This window comes from Cornus florida, unplaced genomic scaffold, assembly GCF_030987335.1.
Source record: "Cornus florida cultivar Cherokee Brave unplaced genomic scaffold, ASM3098733v1 CherokeeBrave_3.0.0_Hap2_Chr09, whole genome shotgun sequence".
NCBI lineage: Eukaryota > Viridiplantae > Streptophyta > Magnoliopsida > Cornales > Cornaceae > Cornus > Cornus florida.
In genome coordinates this window covers 56,129,685-56,151,226 of record NW_026775579.1, presented here as the reverse complement: position 1 = coordinate 56,151,226, position 21,542 = coordinate 56,129,685, and the positions used below count along the sequence as shown (strand labels likewise).

General features: G+C 33.6%; 2 protein-coding genes across 3 annotated transcripts; both read right to left on the bottom strand.

Moving 5' to 3' along the window:
- Window positions 1-8,314: 8,314 nt before the first annotated feature.
- On the bottom strand, window positions 8,315-14,632 carry LOC132274011 (putative transcription elongation factor SPT5 homolog 1). Its single transcript, XM_059775154.1, has 17 exons — window positions 14,417-14,632; window positions 12,963-13,222; window positions 12,708-12,854; window positions 12,295-12,453; window positions 12,113-12,196; window positions 11,770-11,840; window positions 11,304-11,673; window positions 11,046-11,207; window positions 10,843-10,940; window positions 10,717-10,765; window positions 10,479-10,631; window positions 10,255-10,392; window positions 10,045-10,141; window positions 9,750-9,908; window positions 9,497-9,545; window positions 9,323-9,417; window positions 8,315-9,223 (listed from the first exon to the last, which is right to left on the bottom strand). The coding sequence occupies exons 1-17, from the start codon at window positions 14,604-14,606 to the stop codon at window positions 9,123-9,125; spliced, it is 2,382 nt and encodes a 793-aa protein (XP_059631137.1). The 5' UTR covers window positions 14,607-14,632; the 3' UTR covers window positions 8,315-9,122.
- Window positions 14,633-15,879: 1,247 nt separating this feature from the next.
- Window positions 15,880-20,236, bottom strand: LOC132274010 (uncharacterized). 2 transcript variants are annotated; one of them, XM_059775153.1, is made up of 3 exons: window positions 19,969-20,236; window positions 16,462-16,520; window positions 15,880-16,261 (listed from the first exon to the last, which is right to left on the bottom strand). In XM_059775153.1, exons 1-3 carry the CDS (start codon window positions 20,066-20,068, stop codon window positions 16,067-16,069), a joined length of 354 nt encoding a protein of 117 aa, XP_059631136.1. In that variant the 5' UTR covers window positions 20,069-20,236; the 3' UTR covers window positions 15,880-16,066. The 2 variants fall into 2 exon arrangements, with proteins under 2 accessions (XP_059631136.1, XP_059631135.1); XM_059775152.1 differs by having other exon boundaries at window positions 16,462-16,526; window positions 19,969-20,221.
- Window positions 20,237-21,542: the final 1,306 nt, after the last annotated feature.

Below are 21,542 nucleotides of genomic sequence, written 5' to 3'. Positions count from 1 at the left end.
TGAATACACGGAGAAGATCGATGCCCACTTAAAAAACGTACTGACAGCCCAACCTAAACGTAAGTCAATCCCTCGTTTATAATGGTTTTTCTCTCATCACAGAAGAGATCTCTTTCTCCCTCTCTCCCGATCAAGAAGACATCTCTTTGTGTCCATCTTCAAGGTAAACCATCCATCACTCTCTCACTTAGATTCACAGTGTTTGTTCATGAATTTCTGGGAGTTGGATCCTCTTTCTCTATTTGGTTGATCTTCATGGTTTGGTCCCCTTTCCGATTTATTGCTTGATTTCTTTGTCACCGATTTTTCACATACTATGTCAAAGATATTCAAGGTTTCGTGGTTGTTAGAAATATGATATTCATGCCTTTTGTCTACATATTTTTTTGCTTTTACTTTCTACATTCAAGTAGATGAAGGTCTCTCTCTGTCATTTAGGGTTTCATACCTTTTACTTCATTGAAACCTGTTTCACTGTTGTGTATTTCAATGAATCAAGACAGTTAATCCTGAGAGTTTCAGTTAATATCAATTTCAATTTGTTGGTTTGTGTTCTTGGTATATGCCCTATTGATTTGTCCCGAACAATTGACTTTACCAAAGCTATATTCTTAGTTCAAAAAAACATCTAATACTCGTAATAAATTTAGGAAATAAATAAAAGAGTAATATGCAATACTTTTTCGTTTTCACAAAACAATTTTCAGAATATACAACCAAGCAGATTTATGAGTTTTGTTTTTCAAACTGAAAATTTTGAGAACTGTTCTCGATTTTCTGAAAACTTTTCTTGAAATTAATTTTAGGAGTTGCAACCAAGGCCAAATTTTCACAATCTAATCGTGTTTAGATTTCAATATTTTGACACCAATTTCAGTTAGTACGTGAATCATTCAACTTCTGCTTGTGATAAACACAATGTATGCATAGATTTACGTATATATATAGAGAGAGTTGAAATATAGGAAAGAAACCCTAACCGTCTTCGCCTTCTTCCTCCTCCTCCTCCTCTTCATCACTGTCCACAGCCGCCTCGAGGTCGAAGAATTGAGACCCATACAGCCTCTTCGCGCGGTGACCGCCACCACGACCGCCATCAAAATCGTCCTCGTCCTCTTCGAATCTCCGCCGCTTACGATCGTCTCCACGCCAGTAAGACATCTTTGAGAAACCGTAGGCACTCAGAGAGGGAAGCGTGAGTGGTTTTTTTGAGTTGTGTCTTGCAATCCCTCATATTTATAGGTGGTGGCCGCCATCCTAATGAGAATCTAGGTGGGCCCGCCTTAATCTCCTCTCACTTTCCTATTCCTTTTACCATGGACCACAGTTGACTTTGTCAAGTTTTACCAATGTAATTAATTAATTTATTACTCGTAAATCGTACAGTAATTTCTTATTTTGATCTCTTAATTTATCGGTTTCATCATATAAAATTTACTTTTAAAAATAATATATATTTATTAATTATAAACAATTTTATCAAAACTGTTATATTTGTGTGATCAAAGTTAAATCGGATAAAGGAAAAATATATGTTCCAAAGTCCGAATTACTGACCAATTCTATCGGACAGAATAGCCAATTCTATCGCAGAATGCAAATGGTTTTAGAAAAAGAAAACTCCTTGAATTGTTGTATTTTGCATCATAAGTGAATTATTAGTTTGTTAAAAAGATATTTTCTTAGCATATTAAAATTGCAATTATCAGAGAAATTTTTTTTGCCCATATGCAACGACGATGGATTATTACCATGCATGGGTGCGTATATTACATGAACAGTCTAAATGCACCCGTTGCATGGTATAACAGGCGCAAAAAAATATTCTCATAATTACCCTATCACGTATATCTCTTTTAGGGCATGGAACGAATTCAAAATTCATATCTAGATCCGAATTTGAGCAGAGATATTATGTACATAAATTTAGTTTTGGGATCAGTGAACTTCTTTTGGATAAAATTTTGGAATTCAAGATGGACTTTATAGAAAAGATCCATATTTTTACCATTTGTTAATCCAGATTCAAAATTATGATCCAAACTGGTGAAATGAATTTTGAGTTGGATAGATTTTCATGTTGAATCTCTACTGTTTCATGTCCTATTCGATCCTAACTCAAGATGAAAGCTGGGGGCATGCTTAATTCGTGCAAATCTGATGAGAAGTGGTGTTTCCAGAATGGTTGAAGCTAGGAATTTATGTGAATACTTACTAAATCCAAACACGAGTTTTTGTGGTTTTTGTAGTAGATCTAGAGCATCTACTACAATTACTTTTTCTAGACCAGAGTTCTAGGAATACTGATGGAATAATTCTTGCCATGAGATGGACAGAAATGTAATTTTAAGAAACATTCTCCATACGAGACAATCAAGTAGCTTGCTTGGTAGATCAATTTCCAGACTTGAAGTGAATATATATTTTAGAAAGGAAGAAAAAAGACGAAGGATACAAAATTGGCCTCTCAAGTATCTTTATTGGATAGGGCAACTTGTTATGACCACCAATGAGGGAAAACATTCTTTTCGATTTTTTTTTTCTCTTCCTTTTCAAGTAGATTCAAGAATGCTTGTGCACTCAAATTCATCCCACCAAAGGCTGTAACTTAGGGGCTAGTGGTATCTCCTCTACCTTCCAAAGTGGAAGGTGAGGGTTCGAGTCCCCGCAAAGGCAAATGGGCGTGCGTAAGTTTCTTGCCAAAGGAGAAGACAACATGATTTGTTAACACATTATAATTTACTTGAGAAAAGAAAAATTACTCAGTGCCGCTTTCACCTATGTGGAGTGGTGAGAGAGAGACTGGATTCAAACCAAACCTTCTTATCATCATGCTCGGCAATAAGTTAACAAAAGTAGAAAATTGATGTGAGTAGTAATCTTGTTTAGCTGAGCTTCCAGCCATGAACTTTCAAGGAGGCAGCTCTGATCAAATGCACTTGCTCGAATTATCAAGGTCCACAAATAGATTTCTTAATCAAGGTCCATAAATAGTATTTCATTCAGCTAATTTCCAAGCATTGTTGATAACTAGAAGAGAAGCTCCACTCTAGTTTCATTAGTGGCAATTACTTTCCTTCCATGAGCCACATTTAGACCCTAAAACACCAATATTGGCATTCAAGTTCAGCTCTAGTCTAATGTCTCGAGAATTATTTACCCAATTCATTATCTTCCCACCAAGGGTTGTTATGACCGCAACTTGTTATGACTGCCAGTGAGGGAAAATATTCTTTTCTATTATCTTTTTTCTCTTCTTTTTCAAGTAGATTCAAGAATGTTTGTGCACTCAAATTCTTCCCGCCAAGGGTTGTAACCGAGGGGCTAGTGGTATTTCCTCTACCTCCCAAAGTGGAAGGTGAGGGTTTGAGTCCCCACAAGGGCAAATGGGCATGTGTGAGTTTCTTGCCAAAGGAAAAAATAAATAAAAAATTTACTTCCCACCAGCATCTTTCTCAGTGAGTATTTGCTTGTACCGACATAGAAGAAAACATGATTTATTAACACATTATGGTTTACTTAAGAGAAGAAACATTACTCAGCGCCGCTTTCACCTATGTGGAGTGATGTGAGAGAGAGACTGGATTCAAACCTAACCTTCTTATCATCATGCTTTGCAATAAGTTGAGGAAAGTAGGAACTTGATGCGGGTGGTATTCTTGTTTAGCTGAGCTTCCAGCCATGAACTTTCAAGGAGGCAGCCCTGATCAAATGCACTTGCTCGAATTATCAAGGTCCATAAATAGATTGCTTACTCCGACTTGACAAGCTATTCACCTCTCAAAATTATTATGCGACTCGTAATCCTGTATTTCATTCAGCTCCACTCTAGTTTCATTAGTGACAATTAATTTCCTTCCATGAGCCACATTTAGACCCCAAAACACCAATATTGGCATTCAAGCTCAGCTCTAGTCTAATGCCTCGAGAATTATTTACCCTATTAATTATCTTCACTGGAACACTTGCCCCATCAAATTCACAAATATTTAGGTGTGGAGGAGGCCTGATTATTAACTAAACTGGTTATCCTGGCATTTTTTTGCGCGCGCGATAATGCGAGCGAGTAAGGAATGCAGTAACTGTCATTGAAACTATGGCTTTGGTGTATAAGTAACCACATAATTTTGGGTATTGTTGAATGGTGTATGTAATATCCCGATATTTTTAAAGGATTTATTAATTGGGATTAATTATTTTATTTTATTTTTAAATGATTTATTTTATTTTATTGAGTGTTAGATTAATTAACTTATCTTAATTAAGTTATATTTCATGATTATGTATGATGACTAATTATTTGTGAGCTTGATTATTGATTGAATTATTGGCGTGTTGATTTTATTGGTATGGTGTGACTTAGTTGTAAATTCTTGTTTGTTTATGTGCTTCATGTATTTAGTTATTTTAACTTCATTATTTAATTAATTATTTTATTTATTTAAATTAATTAGATTAGGCTTAAGTAAAGTTGGGCCAAAAGATGTGGTCTTGGGTTAATTAATAGGCGTTCATGGTTATAAAGATATTTAAATAATTATCCTTGTATATATATATATAATTATATGTATATAAATATAATTAATTAATAATTATTATGGAATGATATATATATATATATATATATATATATATTGATATATGTATATATGTTTATGATTTAATTGGTTAAGGATTAGTATGGAAGGAAATATACAAATATATATTATATAATATATGTGTATATATATTTAATAATTATTATTTCTTTTATTTGGTAGTTCTACTAAGAATGGGATTTGGATTTTAATGTATGTATAAATATACACATAAGGCTTTACAGATAAAAGTTTTCTACGTTAGAAAATAAGAAAGGTAGAGAGAGAAGAAGAGAAAACTGACAAGGAGGAGGCCGGATCTGAAAAAGAGGACGTCAGATTTTGAAGAGACAATTAAGGCTTGAAGTGTCGATTTTGTTTCGAAACTTTCTTCTCTAACTTTCCTTTTAAAACTCATAAAGATTTCACCTTGAGTATCAAAGTTTTAAATTTAAATTATTAATTTAAATCATGGTTAGAACAGATTTAATCAAAAGTATTAAGTTAATTTTATTTGATTAAATTAAGATTAATCCTAATACTAAAAGCATGATTTATTATTATTATTATTTTTTTAGAGTTGTTGGATTTTAATTATATATATAGGTTCTATATATTTAAATCGACTATTCTGCTTGATCTGTGACCTAAGAAGGTTATTTAGGGTTTATAGAAAATCTGGGAATTTTCTGTAATTTTCTAGAATTTTTTTGATATTTGGAATTTATTAGATTTAATTTCGTATATTTATTTGGTAATTATATATATATATATATAACGCTTCTATAGAAATCGGTGCCTTCATTAAGGGATGTGATCCTGTGTGGCGTGGCATACAACCTTTCAATGCGCCCACATCAGGACCGCATGCATCCGAGAAGGATTCTGTGTTTACATGTGCATAGGAATAGGGTACATACTCAGAGCTGGCCCTTAGTTTATTTTAGTATAAGTGAGTTGATCCAGTGTAGTCGAGATGCATGAAAATTAGGTGCGCATTAGATCTGGACCATGTAGCTGGTCATCAAAATAATAATCCGGTGTGGCGCGGCACATGAAAAACATGGTGCGCACTCAAATAATGGTTGTTGGATTAAATGATGAGGGACGACGGCGCATAAAGATCTGGTGCGCGCATGCATCTGGATCGTTGACTTGTTCTGGTCAACAAAGAAATGATTTGGTGTGGTCGCGCTCACAATAGCGATTGAACTCAGCCTATTATTTTGCCTATTTTATTACTCGAAATTTAAACAGTCATAACTCAGTTATCTTAAATTGAAATTAGGTCATTCTTGAGCTCAAATTTAAGGATTTTTTTTCATCTTTCCAATGGTACCAATTTCATTATTAGATTCCTATCATACTATGATATATTTACGTTTTAGTGAGACGGTGTCGAAAAATTATTTACCGAGATAGAGTATTTATGGGAAACTATTTCTGACGATATTTAGTAGCATTTAAATTGTGTAAATATAATTAAATTAATATATTGTTATAGAAGAAAGTATATATATATATATATATATATATATATATATATATATATAAAATTATTTATATATATAATTATTTATATATGTGTATATATGGTTTAATTGTTTAGGATAAGTATAGAGGGATGTGTGTGTATATATATATATATGATTTAAATAATCAAAGATTACTATGGATGATATTATACATATTTATATATTATATAATATATATGTATGTATATATATATTTTTATATATATCATTTAAGATAATTAATATTAATTATTCTTATTTGGTATATCTGGATAAGTTGGTTATTAAGGTAATGTTATACTGATGAAATGCATGAGATGTCTATGTGTGATTTAATTCATCGTTAACTTTAAAGTTGATACATGGTTGAATTGTAGGCATGGATGAATTGCCAAAAGCTTAAATATATAGCCTGAATATTTGTATCAATAAAACACATACATAGCAAGTATGGATAAGTTGCTAATTAAAAGTATAAAAATATATACTTAAGGAAGCATGGTTGAGTTGTCAATATATTAATAAATATATTTATAATGGCATGGTTAATTTGCTAAAGTATAAGTTAATGGTTATGTGTATTAGATGTTTAAATTGCATCTATGGTTATTGTATATATAGTTTGGATTAAGATTAAATATTCTTAAATTAGAATAATCTAATATTTACAAGTTAGTGTATTATTTTATATATATTAATAAAATAATATTGGTGGAGACATGGATGATTTGTCAAAGCCTATATATTGGTTGTATAATTTAAATAATTAAAATTGTTATTAGGTATTGGATTAAATGAAATATTCCTTAAAATATAGTTTATTGTTTAAATGATTAATTAACCGTCTAGGATGGTATTGAGGTTAAGGAACTTTTCTTTAAAAGAAATGGTGGATTGGTTTAGGTATGATTATTATTTAATCATTGATAATGGTTTTGGGATTAATGAACCTAGTAATAGATGTGACTGTTTTATTTATATATAATTATTTATATATATATGTATCATTGTTTATTAAAGATAAAAACTTTACTAGGTTTGTTTTGATCTGAGATGATCTGCTTATTGATTTTCAGAGGCCTGGTAGAGAGAACTTATTCATGAGTTTGACCCACTTATTTTTATCTTTCAAGTTATTAGAGGTTCAAGTCTCAAAATTGAGGATCCGCAACTGGAGAACTTATCTATTCTTTCAGTTTATTCCAAATTATGACGATAGATTTATTTTATATATAGTTGACTGGATTATTGGATACTGTTTTTAAGGGTCCTTGCATTACGAGATTCTCGAGTTGTATTTTTGGAGAAGTAGTAAGAAAATTATTTATTTATTCTTCATTATTCATTTTTGTATTCTATGTTTGTTTAAATACTTTAATTATTTTGATATCTTTGGTTTTGTGCACGGATTTGATCAACCCGTGTTCCGAAATTGGGAGGTATCACAGTGTATCAATAGCTCTGTTGCTTCTTTTTATTTTCAAGCCTTTTTTAAAAAATAAAAAGTATATATAAATTTTCATTCATCGACTTTGTGATTTATTTTTCTATTATATATTTGTTTTCTAAAAGCAAACTTTCACGTATCAAAGATGAGATAGAGAAGCAGTTGTTTTTATTTTTCCGGAATATTAAAAATTGCAACCAAATATTTATTGTCAATTATTCTTTTGGGTAGCAAAAGACCAACCAAGAAATGTAGAAATGCATTTAGACAGGCCATAGAACTTTAATATTTATGCATAGTGAAAATGAGTGTCTTCCATAAGTTTAAATTGGGGAGGAGAAAAATGAAATTTAAGGTTCCGTTTGTTGCTTGGTAAAATATTGTTTTCAAATTTTATTTTTTTATTATATTTGGCAAAAGTCTAGATCAAAGTTGAGGTCGAGTCTATTAGACGGCCGTGCAAAATAACTTATAAAAAATTAATGAGTAAGTTATTTTTGTTAAATTTTAATATTTTTTTTTTCTTTCTAAATATTTTCCTAGAACCAAACACCTAAAAAATTAAAAAAATATTTTACATCCAAACATATAGAGCCTAAATCTAAAACCATTTATGGAATGATAAATATCACAGCATTCAGTAAGATTACAGATACCTATGGAGTATTAGATAACAGTCCAAAATAAACTTTTCTCTAATTTTAAATTCAATACACCAATTTCATGCAACTGATCTTTGACTATGGCACCAGACTTCAACAATAGTACTCCTAACTCAAGCTAATTTCATATCCCACTTTGGTTCATTCTCAAATAACTACCAATCTTTCATTTCATTGAACACATCTCACCAGCTGCATTTCTTCTAGTTCATTATCTTTTCCCAATTCAATAAAAAAACAGTGATGCTATGTTTGGCAAACATGGATTTCGAGTTTTAGAATTGAAATTAGTTCATTCTCTTTTCCCAATTGTTTTTCTCTAATTCTACTAATTTCAATTCCAAGACTCAAATTCCATGCCGCCAAACACAGCTTAAGATCGAGTGACAAAAGTAAACTTGTCCTTTTTTAGTTCCCACTGTCACACTCTCTTTTTCTAGGGTTTCCAATAGAAAGGAGAATCATGGCGATAAAAGAAATGGGAACATGCCAAAAGCAATTCCCCCAAGCAAGAAATCATTTCCTATGTGTAACATCAGATCTTCCCCTAAGTAATGACACTTTCAAACTCCTAATTGTCATCATTTGACAATAAAATTATGGTTTAACTGAATCTTCATCCTAATCAAGTTATTATACATTTTCTGTGATTGACTGCAGAGAAAATAGGGGTTTTTGTATTCCTCAGTATTTAGAACCATATAACAGTGGGATTTTTTTTTCTTTTTTTTTTAATTTTTTTTTTCCCTTCAAAATTTAGGACAATATGTAGCATGTACAAGATTACTTTTCTTTTGATAGACATAAAGGTCGACAAAATTACAAAAAACAATTAGCAAATTTTCTTTACTCGGGTTTACGCAACCACCTAATGTTGCACCAAAGGTTTCCACAACCAGAAAGTAGTTGCTGTTGCTGCTAATCAAACAGTAATAAATCTTGGTGGACTAATGGATTCGTACGGATTCCATGCTCTGTCACGCCTAGGGGTCCTCATCCCATCATGAACTGGTGTTGATGTTGCTGTAGAAAACATTAAAGAGAAACAAAAACAGATTAATAAAGTGAAATAAAGTTGAAAGCGATGTGGTTACAAAATAAGGTAGACTTAAAAGAACAAACCTCCAGGTTCTCTCATAGGAGTCATAGAGGGATGCAGTGGTGTCCTTGAAGGATGCATTGGGGTTTCACTTCCAGAACCATATCCAGGCGTGTCACTGATGAAACAGAATCAATTAGAAATTTCAACCTGTGTAGTAAAAAAAAAATTCAAACAAAAGGCAAAATCATAACTACCTGTACGGAGTTGAAAAAATCACGTTGTCTGAAATATGATTCCAGTCAACTGCAAAGACAACAATAGTAAGAGTCATAATCCATATAGCGTCCGAAAGCCGGACACATCCAACTGTATTTACGCGAGTGGGGGATGAAGTCATCCCCACCCACATGAAATAGTCAAATTAGTTTGATTGTCGGACTACATATCATTTTTCAATATTTATCCACAGGGGAAAACATGATTAACAAGGACTTTTTGGAAACTTGCCTGAAATGACCTTCATTTGGGACTCAAGTTCGACTCGGACGGATGGACCTTTAACATCTACAACACGCCCACGGTAGCCTTTAAAGGGACCCTGACGAACTTTTATTGTAGTTCCAACCAATGCATCATGCCCTCTTCCACCTCGATGACTTCCTCCAGCTATACCATTGTAAAAACACGGTAAAATCTCATTTCTTGAACTATTCATCATAGTGATTATAACCAGAAAGAGAATAGTAAATTTAAATAAAAATGTAGTATAAGATTGGAAGGGCATTAAATTCTAAACATCAGCCACCTGTGGGAGGGCCGCCTCTAGAAAAACTCCTCGGAGACTCGGGAATACAAGGTGGAGTTCTCAGTTGTTCAAATCTTGAAGCCAGTGAATTACCCTGCAGAAGTGGTAACATAAGAGCTTGAAGACACTGAACCATAAGGATTAGCAAAAATTGCAAAATCCCAACAACAAAATAATTTTCGTCAGTACAAAATATGAAAGACATACATTTCTATTGGAACGTGATCCGCCAACAACCATGCAAGATTGGGATTTAGCACAGATAAAGCCAGCATGCTCAAGGTTATGATGATCGTAGACGAACAAAATTCCTCTATAAATATGTTCAACAGTGCCTTGTTTGCCCTATATATGACAGAATTAATAGCGATGAACAACATGGTCGAATAATTAATATGAATAGATAAAACAAATAGTGTTGAGGATCTCACTTTGCAAGGACCCTCAAGAATCCTAACAACATCTTTCACTGATATTGTGTTCTTTGACAGATCTTGTGCATATGTTTTCTTCTCAAGTTTGCACTTTATCTCTCTTAATCGAATAGGCACCACTTCTGCTCTTTCCGGAACTCCCTTAAGAACCTTAAAAACAAAAAATATATATATCTTTATACAATAATTCAGCAAGACATTCCATCATATTTGCCACTAGAATTATATCAGTCACCTTGAAAGCTTCTTTTCCCACATTTACGATTACACCAAAGCCCATATTACTGCACAAAATTGGCATACAGTATAAGAACTTGACTGAAAGAAAGGAAATAAGATGACAAAATAAATGAGAACTTACTCCAACAGCACAAGATCGTGAAGCTCATAGTCCCCTATTCGGGTAACACCACATGTTACTTCCGAGCTCCTAACAACATTGTTAGCGAATACACGTATCTAAAATACAGCACATTTGGTGTTAGTTGTCCACTAGGAAAAATAAAAGAATAAGAATTAGAACAATCAAGGATTTTAAAACCACAAAAACAGAATACCACTCACATCTTCTTTAGTTGTATCAGACACAATTGTTACACAATGCCCATCAACCTTTATAACCATACCGGTTTCACCTTCTGTTGCACCAGAGACAACCTTCACATGATTCCCCGGTTTAAAGTACTTGCAAAGATCTTTTTCTCTTACAGCAAGAGTTTTAGTTTTCTGCAAAATATGAATAAAAATAGACAGGTATTAATTGTGGAAACTTGATCTGAATGATTACATAAAAACGGAAAGGAAAATCGATTTGTGTTATACCGTAAGGCCCTCCACCTCCTCCTCTGCCATTGGTCTAATATGAACAATGTCTTCCTCCACTTTCTCAACCAAACCCTTCAAATTCTTCACATCTCCCTTGACAACAATAACCCGATCACCTTTCATAAAATGAATCTTCTTCCTGTTGGCAAATAAAGTGGATAGACTAGCCGTATCTCCATCTCCACTCCCTCCAGGTTGTCTGAATTTCTCAAGTTCATCAAAATTTGGTTGTATGTTCTGAGTACTAATTGACTTCATGGATACAGTTTTGTATAAGAAACCATCCTTGAACATCATGCCGCATATATACTCAAACCAATCACCGGTCACTCGGTCCTGTTTACGCCCCACATGGATGTGCATTTCTCTGAAGATGAAGCATAAAGGAATATCTTAACATAGATATGCCAGAAACAATGAGTAATTGTTATTTTGCTATTGGCGATAATAGAAATAAGGTTACCTTGCTTCATCAACATTCATACAACGTGGAAGAGGAACAAATGTCTTCTTCTTTGGAACTTCTCTACCTTCCTAAAACAAGAATAAGTTGCTCTTTTAATTACTAGGACATTTCGATGGAACATATGCAATTGCATTTTTATGATTAATCTGAATTTGATTAATTCAGCAAATATAATCAAACAATACAAAATGCTTATTTTTTCGGGCTCAAAGAAATTAAAACTTTGTAGACAATAAGTCAAACGAGCCCTAAGAAAATAAGTGAAACAATCCCTAAGAGAATAAGTCAAGAGTTGAAAGTATTGATCATTAGCTCTAATTAACAAGTAATAAAGATATACCAATTTATTTGCCAGAGCCTGTAAATTGATCCGTGGAATTAGTTTCACTGTAACTTTATGGCGTACATTATCTACATCCACAACCTAAAAATAAAAAACCTGAAAGTTAGAAAAAATATATAATAAAATAAACTGTAAAAGTAATATCACGAGGATCATGAAGAAAGGAAGAAGGTTCGCACTTTTGCAAGGTCCCCCTTGTATGTCCCAATCTTCATTCTGACCCAAGTATCCCGGGAAATATCAACAGCTTTGCTTTCCACAGAAAGGACGTCACTCATTTCTTTGATTGGAACAAGCAATACATTATTAGAATATATGTTCGTCATGCCCCTGCAAGCCTGAAGTAGAATCAAATATAAAAGGGTCAAATCATCGCACATATATGCATGAACCCAAATCCTCTCCTGTGCCATTTCATCACGTGTCACATCATGCGCTATTACATTGCTTATGCAACAAATTTTTCATGTATCTGTTGTGTTGCACCAACAATCCAATTGCAACACAAACCAAGGCACATGATCCTCTCCACAGATGGGGATCCAGATTCTATATGCATAGATAGATTATTGCAAAGAGTTTAGCAATGTACCTCCTTGACATGGGCTTCTTTGTCTGCTTCAATATATATATAGTTTTGGAGATGATCAAGGGCTATAGCTGACCTAATTTGCAATTCAGATCCTTTGTCAATGCACTTTTGCATTAGCCTAACAGCCACCTCCCTCTCATGACCAATCTAGCACAAAATTAAGAAGAAATACTTAATAAATACATTACGATTAAATCATGCAAGTAGGCAAGCACTAAAGATTATGAAATGATAAAATGAGTGTTATAACTATACCGCACACTTAACCAACCACAGCTTTGGATCCCTAATGGACGGCAAAAGAGCTTGTTGTTCTACAATACCCGTTGTTTCCTCATCATCATATTCTACTATGTGACTTGACCTAGCATAATATCTTGCGTGAATGCTTCTTTCCAGAGCTTCGACATCTTCCTCTTCTTCTTCATTATCTCTTGGCAGCAATACTGGGCGATGTTGCATCCTTCTAGAGTCACCTTCATCTTCAAGTTCAGCCCCACCGTCCAGTATGAAGTCTGTATGTTCAAACATTCAGACCATCAACAATCATAATGAAAACAAAATTATTAGTCAGCGAAAACAAAATTAGAAATAAAAAAATGCAGTTTGATCACTTGGTTGTTTTTTTTAAGAAGAGTTTTTTGAAAACTGAGTTAGAAGAGTTGTTGTTTTTAGATAAAAATTAGAAGCTATTTTGGGAGTTTTGTAAAGAAGAGTGAGTGAATACACGGACAAGATCGATGCCCACTTAAAAAACGTACTGAAAGCCCAACCTAAACGTAAGTCAATCCCTCATTTATAATGGTTTTTCTCTCATCACAGAAGAGATCTCTTTCTCCCTCTTTCCCGATCAAGAAGACATCTCTTTGTGTCCATCTTCAAGGTAAACCATCCATCACTCGCTCACTTAGATTCACAGTGTTTGTTCACGGATTTCTGGGAGTTGGATCCTCTTTCTCTATTTGGTTGATCTTCATGGTTTGGTCCCCTTTCTGATTTATTGCTTGATTTCTTTGTCACCGATTTTTCACATACTATGTCAAAGATATTAAAGGTTTCGTGGTTGTTAGAAATATGATATTCATGCCTTTTGTCTACATATTTTTTTGCTTTTACTTTCTAATTCAAGTTCATGAAGGTCTCTCTCTGTCATTTAGGGTTTCATACCTTTTACTTCATTGAAACCTGTTTCACTTTTGTGTATTTCAATGAATCGAGACAGTTAATCCTGAGAGTTTCAGTTAATATCAATTTCAATTTGTTGGTTTGTGTTCTTGGCATATGCCCTAATGATTTGTCCCGAACAATTGACTTTACCAAAGCTATATTCTTAGTTCAAAAAAACATCTAATAGTCGTAATAAATTTAAGAAATAAATAAAAGAGTAATATGCAATATTTTTTCGTTTTCACAAAACAATTTTCAGAATATACAACCAAGCAGATTTATGAGTTTTGTTTTTCAAACTGAAAATTTTGAGAACTGTTCTCCGTTTCGATTCTCTGAAATCTGTTCTTGAAAATAATTTTAGGAGTTGCAACCCAGCAAGGCCAAATTTTCACAATCTAATCGTGTTTATTTTTCAATATTTTGACACCAATTTCAGTTAGTACATGAATCATTCAACTTCTGCTTGTGATAAACACAATGTATGCATAGATTTACGTATATATAGAGAGAGAGTTGAATTATAGGAAAGAAACCCTAACCGTCTTCGCCTTCTTCCTCCTCCTCCTCCTCTTCATCACTGTCCACAGCCGCCTCGAGGTCGAAGAATTGAGACCCATACAGCCTCTTCGCGCGGTGACCACCACCACGACCGCCATCAAAATCGTCGTCGTCGTCCTCTTCCTCTTCGAATCTCCGCCGCTTACGATCGTCTCCTCGCCAGTAAGACATCTTTGAGAAACCGTAGGTACTCAGAGAGGGAGTGTGAGTGTTTTTTTGATTTGTGTCTTGCAATCCCTCATATTTATAGGTAGTGGCCGCCGTCCTAATGAGAATCTAGGTGGGCCCACCTTAATCTCCTCTCACTTTCCTATTCCTTTCTCCATAGTTGACTTTATCAAGTTTTACCAATGTATTTTAACAAAAAAAAGTTTTACCAATGTAATTTAATTTATTTATTACTCGATAATCGTACAGTAATTTCTTATTTTGATCTCTTAATTTATCGGTTTCATAATATAAAATTTACTTTTAAAAATAATATATATTTATTAATTATTAATTTATACATATATATATATATATATCTATATATACTAAAACAATTTTATCAAAACTATTATATTTGTGTGATCAAAGTTAAATTAGATAAGGAAAAATACATGTTCTATCGGACAGAATAGCCAATTCTATCACAGAATGCGAATGGTTTTAGAAAAAGAAAACTCCTTGAATTGTTGTATTTTGCATTAAAAAGATATTTTCTCAGCATATTAAAATTGCAATTATCCGAGAAATTTGTTTTTACCCTTACCGTGCATGGATGCATATATTACACAAACAGTCTGAATGCACCCGTTGTACGGTATAACAGGCGCAAAAAAAATATTCTTATAATTACCGTATCACGTATATCTCTTTTAAGGCATGGAACGAATTCAAAATTCATATTTAGTTTTGGGATCAGTGAACTTCTTTTGGATAAAATTTTGGAATTCAAGATGGACTTAATAGAAAAGATCCATATTTTGACCATTTGTTAATCCAGATTCAAAGTTATGATCCAAACTGGTGAAATGAATTTTGGGTTGGATAGATTTTCATGTTGAATCTCTAGTTCTCTACTGTTTCATGTCCTACTCGTAGATATAAAAAAACAAAATTTATTATTATTATAATTATTAGCTTGGCAAGAAACTTACAAGTTTATTGTTCATTATTGTTCATTGCATGCTCAAACATGACAAGTTCTTACTGTTTTTACTGAGTGCAACCCACCTGTACGTTATCTGTCGCGGGGCTATATATCACAACATTTTTTTTTTTTTTTAACGTATATCACTAACCGAAGAGAATGTGACATTGTTTTGCAGAAGAAGATTTTAGTCCGAATCCTAACTATTAACTTTTTTTCCCATAAATAAGTTTAAGACTGCTTCTCTCAAGGGAGATGAATTTGAACATTGTATATAATGCTCCATATTCAGACCACAAGAAAAAAATATCCACATAAGAACATCAAACATTTGTAAAATTAAAAGATGTACCATACATAGGTATAAAAGTTGGCATCACAACAAGATTACTCAACAGGATGATGGTTCAAACATCCTGCAAAATGATAATTTATTATTACATTCTTCATTTTTCGACCGTAGCTAGCCTTCACAGAGAAGGAGTTCTAAAGTAGGCTAAGGAATCCCACCGCGCTTTGGATTACCGGGAGGCGAAGGCCTTGGAATATATGGTCTAATAGGAGTTCCATGCTGGATAGGTCCAGGTCTTATGGAATTCTTCGAACTTGGAACCGGATCAATAGGGCGGTAATCGTCCAGATTTACACTGCCTGCAGCACTATTGTCAGTGCTTGAAGTATAGCCCTTTTCCTGCAGATCGGAAGGAGGAAAAACAAAAAAAAAGTCACATCCAAATCCAAGCCAAAAAACCTTGCCCGCGTCCTAGTTAAATGGGAAACAACTATTCTGAAGTGTGGCCACTCAGTTAACTTAGGTAGTTTTTGTCACAGCTCCCTGCATGGTCAAATGGACTTCTAAGCCTCAAAAGCTCTTCAGTTTAGTGCATGTACCTTCAACCTCCTGCTTGTTGCAGTCATCATACCATTGTCATCACGAGTCAAAGCCATATCTGACACTAATATGAAGAATGTTACGTAAGCATTCCAATTAATCTTGTTTTTCAAAGCTTAGAAGTGTTTAATCAGGCTAATCTACCAATTTAAATCACCGATATGTCACCATAAGTAACTTTGTGAAATTGATCTGCAAGCAAATATAACACCTACTGTAATTTTCTCCTGTATTTCCACCAAGGAAAAAAACACATGATAAAGCATTTTGGCTAGCATTGCCCAACAACAATTCAGTTTTCAGCTCGAATGTAAAGGTCATCTGCTGAATCATCATGCACCAACATATTAAACAAGCCGATCATAGTTTTAGAGGATTGATGATGACCGAAGAGTACAGAATTAGAAGAAAAAAGAAGCGCATTAGACCTGAATATCTATTGAATGGAGAATTATACACTCGATCTGGAGAGCCTCTTTTTTTCTTTTACCCTAAGTTCAAAACTTAAATTATGTCTTTGAAAAAACTTCACACCACCAAAGCATCACATCAACATTTATCAAAGCCTCATATGCTAACGCTTTCTGGTGAACGGAAATATATAGCAGTACATAAAGTAAGTGGTGTTAAACAAAAATGAGTGTGATTGAGCATCCCCCATCAACAACAATAACAAAAGAATTTTCTATTTTGACTTGCTCCCCCATCATGATGAAATGAGAGCGGAAAAAAAGCTCATGGGATTGACACGAGGAAGTGGGAATGGCTATGTTTTTGGAACCGTACTGCCAGCAAATATGAAGTTTATCTGTGTATGGATACAAGTTATGCCTTGGAATGAAAATTCTGAATCCACTTTGTCTAGGAACAAGAAAGCTAGAAGTAATGCAACTACAATCTCCAGGGGAGTACGATCCTAACTCAAGATGAAAGCTCGGGGCATGCTTAATTCGTGCAAATCTGATGAGAAGTGGTGTTTCCAGAATGGTTGAAGCTAGGAATTTATGTGAATGGTTACTAAATCCAAACACGAGTTTTAGCGGTTTTTGTAGTAGCTCTAAAGCATCTACTCCATTTACTTTTTCTAGACCAGAGTTCTAGGAATACTGATGGAATTAACTCTTGCTGTGAGACGGACAGAAATGTAATTTTAAGAAACATTCTCCATACGAGACAATCAAGTAGCTTGCTTGGTAGATCAACTACCAGACTTAAAGTGAACATATATTTTAGAAAGGAAGAAAAAAGACGAAGGATACAAAATTGGCCCCTCAAGTATCTTTATTGGATAGGGCAACTTGTTATGACCACCAATGAGGGAAAACATTCTTTTCGATTTTTTTTTCTCTTCTTTTTCAAGTAGATTCAAGAATGTTTGTGCACTCAAATTCATCCCACCAAAGGTTATAACCTAGGGGCTAGTGGTATCTCCTCTACCTTCCAAAGTGAAAGGTGAAGGTTCGAGTCCCCACAAGGGCAAATGGGCGTGCGTAAGTTTCTTGCCAAAGGAGAAGACAACATGATTTGTTAACACATTATAATTTACTTGAGAAAAGAAAAATTACTCAGTGCCGCTTTCACCTATGTGGAGTGGTGAGAGAGAGACTGGATTCAAACCAAACCTTCTTATCATCATGCTCGGCAATAAGTTAACGAAAGTAGAAAATTGATGTGAGTAGTAATCTTGTTTAGCTGAGCTTCCAGCCATGAACTTTCAAGGAGGCAGCTCTGATCAAATGCACTTGCTCGAATTATCAAGGTCCATAAATAAATTGCTTAATCTGACTTGACAAGCTATTCAACTCTCAAAATTATTATGCGACTAGTAATCCTGTATTTCATTCAGCTAATTTCAAAGCATTGTTGAAGAGAAGCTCCACTCTAGTTTCATTAGTGGCAATTACTTTCCTTCCATGAGCCACATTTAGACCCTAAAACACCAATATTGGCATTCAAGTTCAGCTCTAGTCTAATGTCTCGAGAATTATTTACCCAATTCATTATCTTCCCACCAAGCCAGTGAGGCAAAGCATTCTTTTCTATTATCTTTTTTCTCTTCTTTTTCAAGTAGATTCAAGAATGTTTGTGCACTCAAATTTTTCCCGCCAAGGGTTGTAACCGAGGGGCTAGTGGTATCTCCTCTACCTCCCAAAGTAGAAGGTGAGGGTTTGAGTCCCCACAAGGGCAAATGGGCATGTGTGAGTTTCTTGCCAAAGGAAAAAATAAATAAAAAATTTACTTCCCACCAACATCTTTCTCAGTGAGTATTTGCTTGTACCGACATAGAAGAAAACATGATTTATTAACACATTATGGTTTACTTAAGAGAAGAAACATTACTCAGCGCCGCTTTCACCTACGTGGAGTGATGTGAGAGAGAGACTGGGTTCAAACCTAACCTTCTTATCATCATGCTTTGCAATAAGTTGAGGAAAGTAGGAACTTGATGCGGGTGGTATTCTTGTTTAGCTGAGCTTCCAGCCATGAACTTTCAAGGAGGCAGCCCTGATCAAATGCACTGCTCGAATTATCAAGGTCCATAAATAGATTGCTTACTCCGACTTGACAAGCTATTCACCTCTCAAAATTATTATGCGACTCGCAATCCTGTATTTCATTCAGCTCCACTCTAGTTTCATTAGTGACAATTAATTTCCTTCCATGAGCCACATTTAGACCCCAAAACACCAATGTTGGCATTCAAGCTCAGCTCTAGTCTAATGCCTCGAGAATTATTTACCCTATTAATTATCTTCACTGGAACACTTGCCCCATCAAATTCACAAATATTTAGGTGTGGAGGAGGCCTGATTATTAACTAAACTGGTTATCCTGGCATTTTTTTGTGCGCGCGATAATGCGAGCGAGTAAGGAATGCAGTAAAATTAAGTAAGTTGATAATGCGATAATGCGAGCGAGTAAGGAATTACAAAATTAATATGATTCTTGAGTCGCCAAATTTGGCATTAAATAGAAAGGATTGATCACCTAGTTTAATATGCATACAGTAATCTACAAAACAGAAGTTCTTACTCTAGTACACATTATATATCAAAATATATACATGAAAATATGGCATTTTACTTTAAAGAGGATAAATAAAAAATAAGAACAGAAGGGATGAGAAAACATAACGACTCTATTGGGTAAGTTGTGATGTTAGCCAATTTCATGTGGGTGGAATTTTCATGTTATATAAAGTATAAAATATAGCAAGCCCTAATATCTGACAACACACAAAACACAAAGATACTGCCACAAATATGACATAGATAGACAACCTAGAAACCACCACCAGCAAACAAACATGTTTCAGATTCTTAATAGATTATTTATCTCAAAGATCGTCACATCGGTACCAAAAACCTAAACTTGTATCATTTTCCTTTCAAAATCACATTGGGTTTCAAGATCACATTGGGATCAAAGAAATGTAACATTTATACAAAAAATAAAAAAATGAAAATAAAAAAAAATAAATCACAGGAATTGGTGAGTTTATATACCTGGAACAGAGGAGGTTTTTTCTTTGGTGGAGAAGATGAGGAAAATCGAAGTTGTCCCAATTAGGAAAGAGAACAAAACCCTTAACACAAATCCCTTCATAATGCTCAAAATGAACTTCCCCTTCAAAAGTTTCCAATTTCTCTCCAAAACAGTTCTTAAATTCTTCAACCCATTGGAAAATTTTGTTCAGATTCTGCAGATATAAGGAGAACAGTACCTCCGAGCCCATATCGGTACATATATTTATATAAACACGTGTATGTATGTATGTATATATAAATATGTATATAATTTTTTTGTTTTTTTTGGTGAAGGGAGTCACTCATAATGAAGGATGTCATGTGGGTTTCATTGTCCTGCATTGGTGCACAGTAGGTAGAGATTAATGGCGTTTGTTTTTGGGTCGCAGAAAGGGAATTGAATGCTGTGGCGTGGTGGAAAGCGGGCCATGCAGACTTTAAGATTGTATTGGGCGGAGAGTTGTTTTCACCATGTCCCTGTTTTCCATGTCCGATCTTAATTTTGTACGGTTGTTTTTACTGTGTAAAGGAAAAGCTGCGTCTGTCTAATTTTTTTTTTTTTTTTTTTTTTTTTTTTTTTCAAATCTTGCACCGGTGCTATAGAATAAGCATTCGACTAGATATTGAATGTGGCGGCGCGTCATGTTATTAACGTATTATCTAAAACAAAAAAAAAGTCAGGTTACTCTCTCTTTACTTTGAAACTCTGTGAATTATAATTCTTAAAGTACTTAACTATTTAAAAACGGAAGGATTATGTTTTATTGACAACTGACACACCCAATATCTATTTATAAGTATCTATTAATTTAATTATGGGAGTCTCCTGAACCATGTTAATCATGTAAACATATGTAATACCAAACTACTTTACATCGCGATAGTGACAAAGCCATAAATTTACTTGAGAGGGTGCAATTATTTATGATAATATGATTTAAAAAATAAAAAATAAAAACAAAATAATAAATAGTAAATGAGGGGTTTTCTAAAATTTTGATTATTAAAATTTTGTGGGAGCTGTTGGAGGAGAAAAACATGTTTTTTTTTTTTTTATTTTTAAAATCTTGTTGGTCAAATGAGTTAGAAAATGAAAAGTTTTTTTTTTATTATTATTTTGGAAAATTTTCTCAAGGTCTTTAATGAATTTTGAAATTTTCAGTGAGGGCACTTTAAAAATTATAAAAAAAATATGTATAAAAAATGCAAATAATATAAAATTCCAGGTAATAAATGATTTCAGATCAATTAAGCCCACTAATGTTATAATATTGATATTTCCTTGCATCACTTACATGGTTGAAGGAAAATATTATAATGGACAATACTTAGATCTTCGACAATGTCGGTACATCATCATCAATGATGTATACTTATAACATGAACATATTCTCTTTAATTACCAAATGAAATATGGTAGAAAAAATTCTTAATTATCAAATCATAAATGGTGAAAAACACACTTATCAATATTACTCTTTATAATAATTTTTATTTTATTTTATTCTTATAACTAAAAATAATATGTATATTTATTATTAGTTTACCGCACC

Coding starts and splice junctions, on each gene's coding strand:
- LOC132274010 (XM_059775152.1), bottom strand. CDS start 20,068: ATGAAGGGATTTGTGTTAAGGGTTTTGTTCTCTTTCCTAATTGGGACA. Junction 16,527..19,968: donor AAAAACCTCCTCTGTTCCAG/GTATATAAACTC, acceptor TCTTCATATTAG/TGTCAGATATGGCTTTGACT. Junction 16,262..16,461: donor CAACAAGCAGGAGGTTGAAG/GTACATGCACTA, acceptor TCCGATCTGCAG/GAAAAGGGCTATACTTCAAG.
- LOC132274011 (XM_059775154.1), bottom strand. CDS start 14,606: ATGTCTTACTGGCGAGGAGACGATCGTAAGCGGCGGAGATTCGAAGAG. Junction 10,632..10,716: donor TGGGAAAAGAAGCTTTCAAG/GTGACTGATATA, acceptor TTTGTTTTTAAG/GTTCTTAAGGGAGTTCCGGA. Junction 9,418..9,496: donor ATTTTTTCAACTCCGTACAG/GTAGTTATGATT, acceptor CTGTTTCATCAG/TGACACGCCTGGATATGGTT.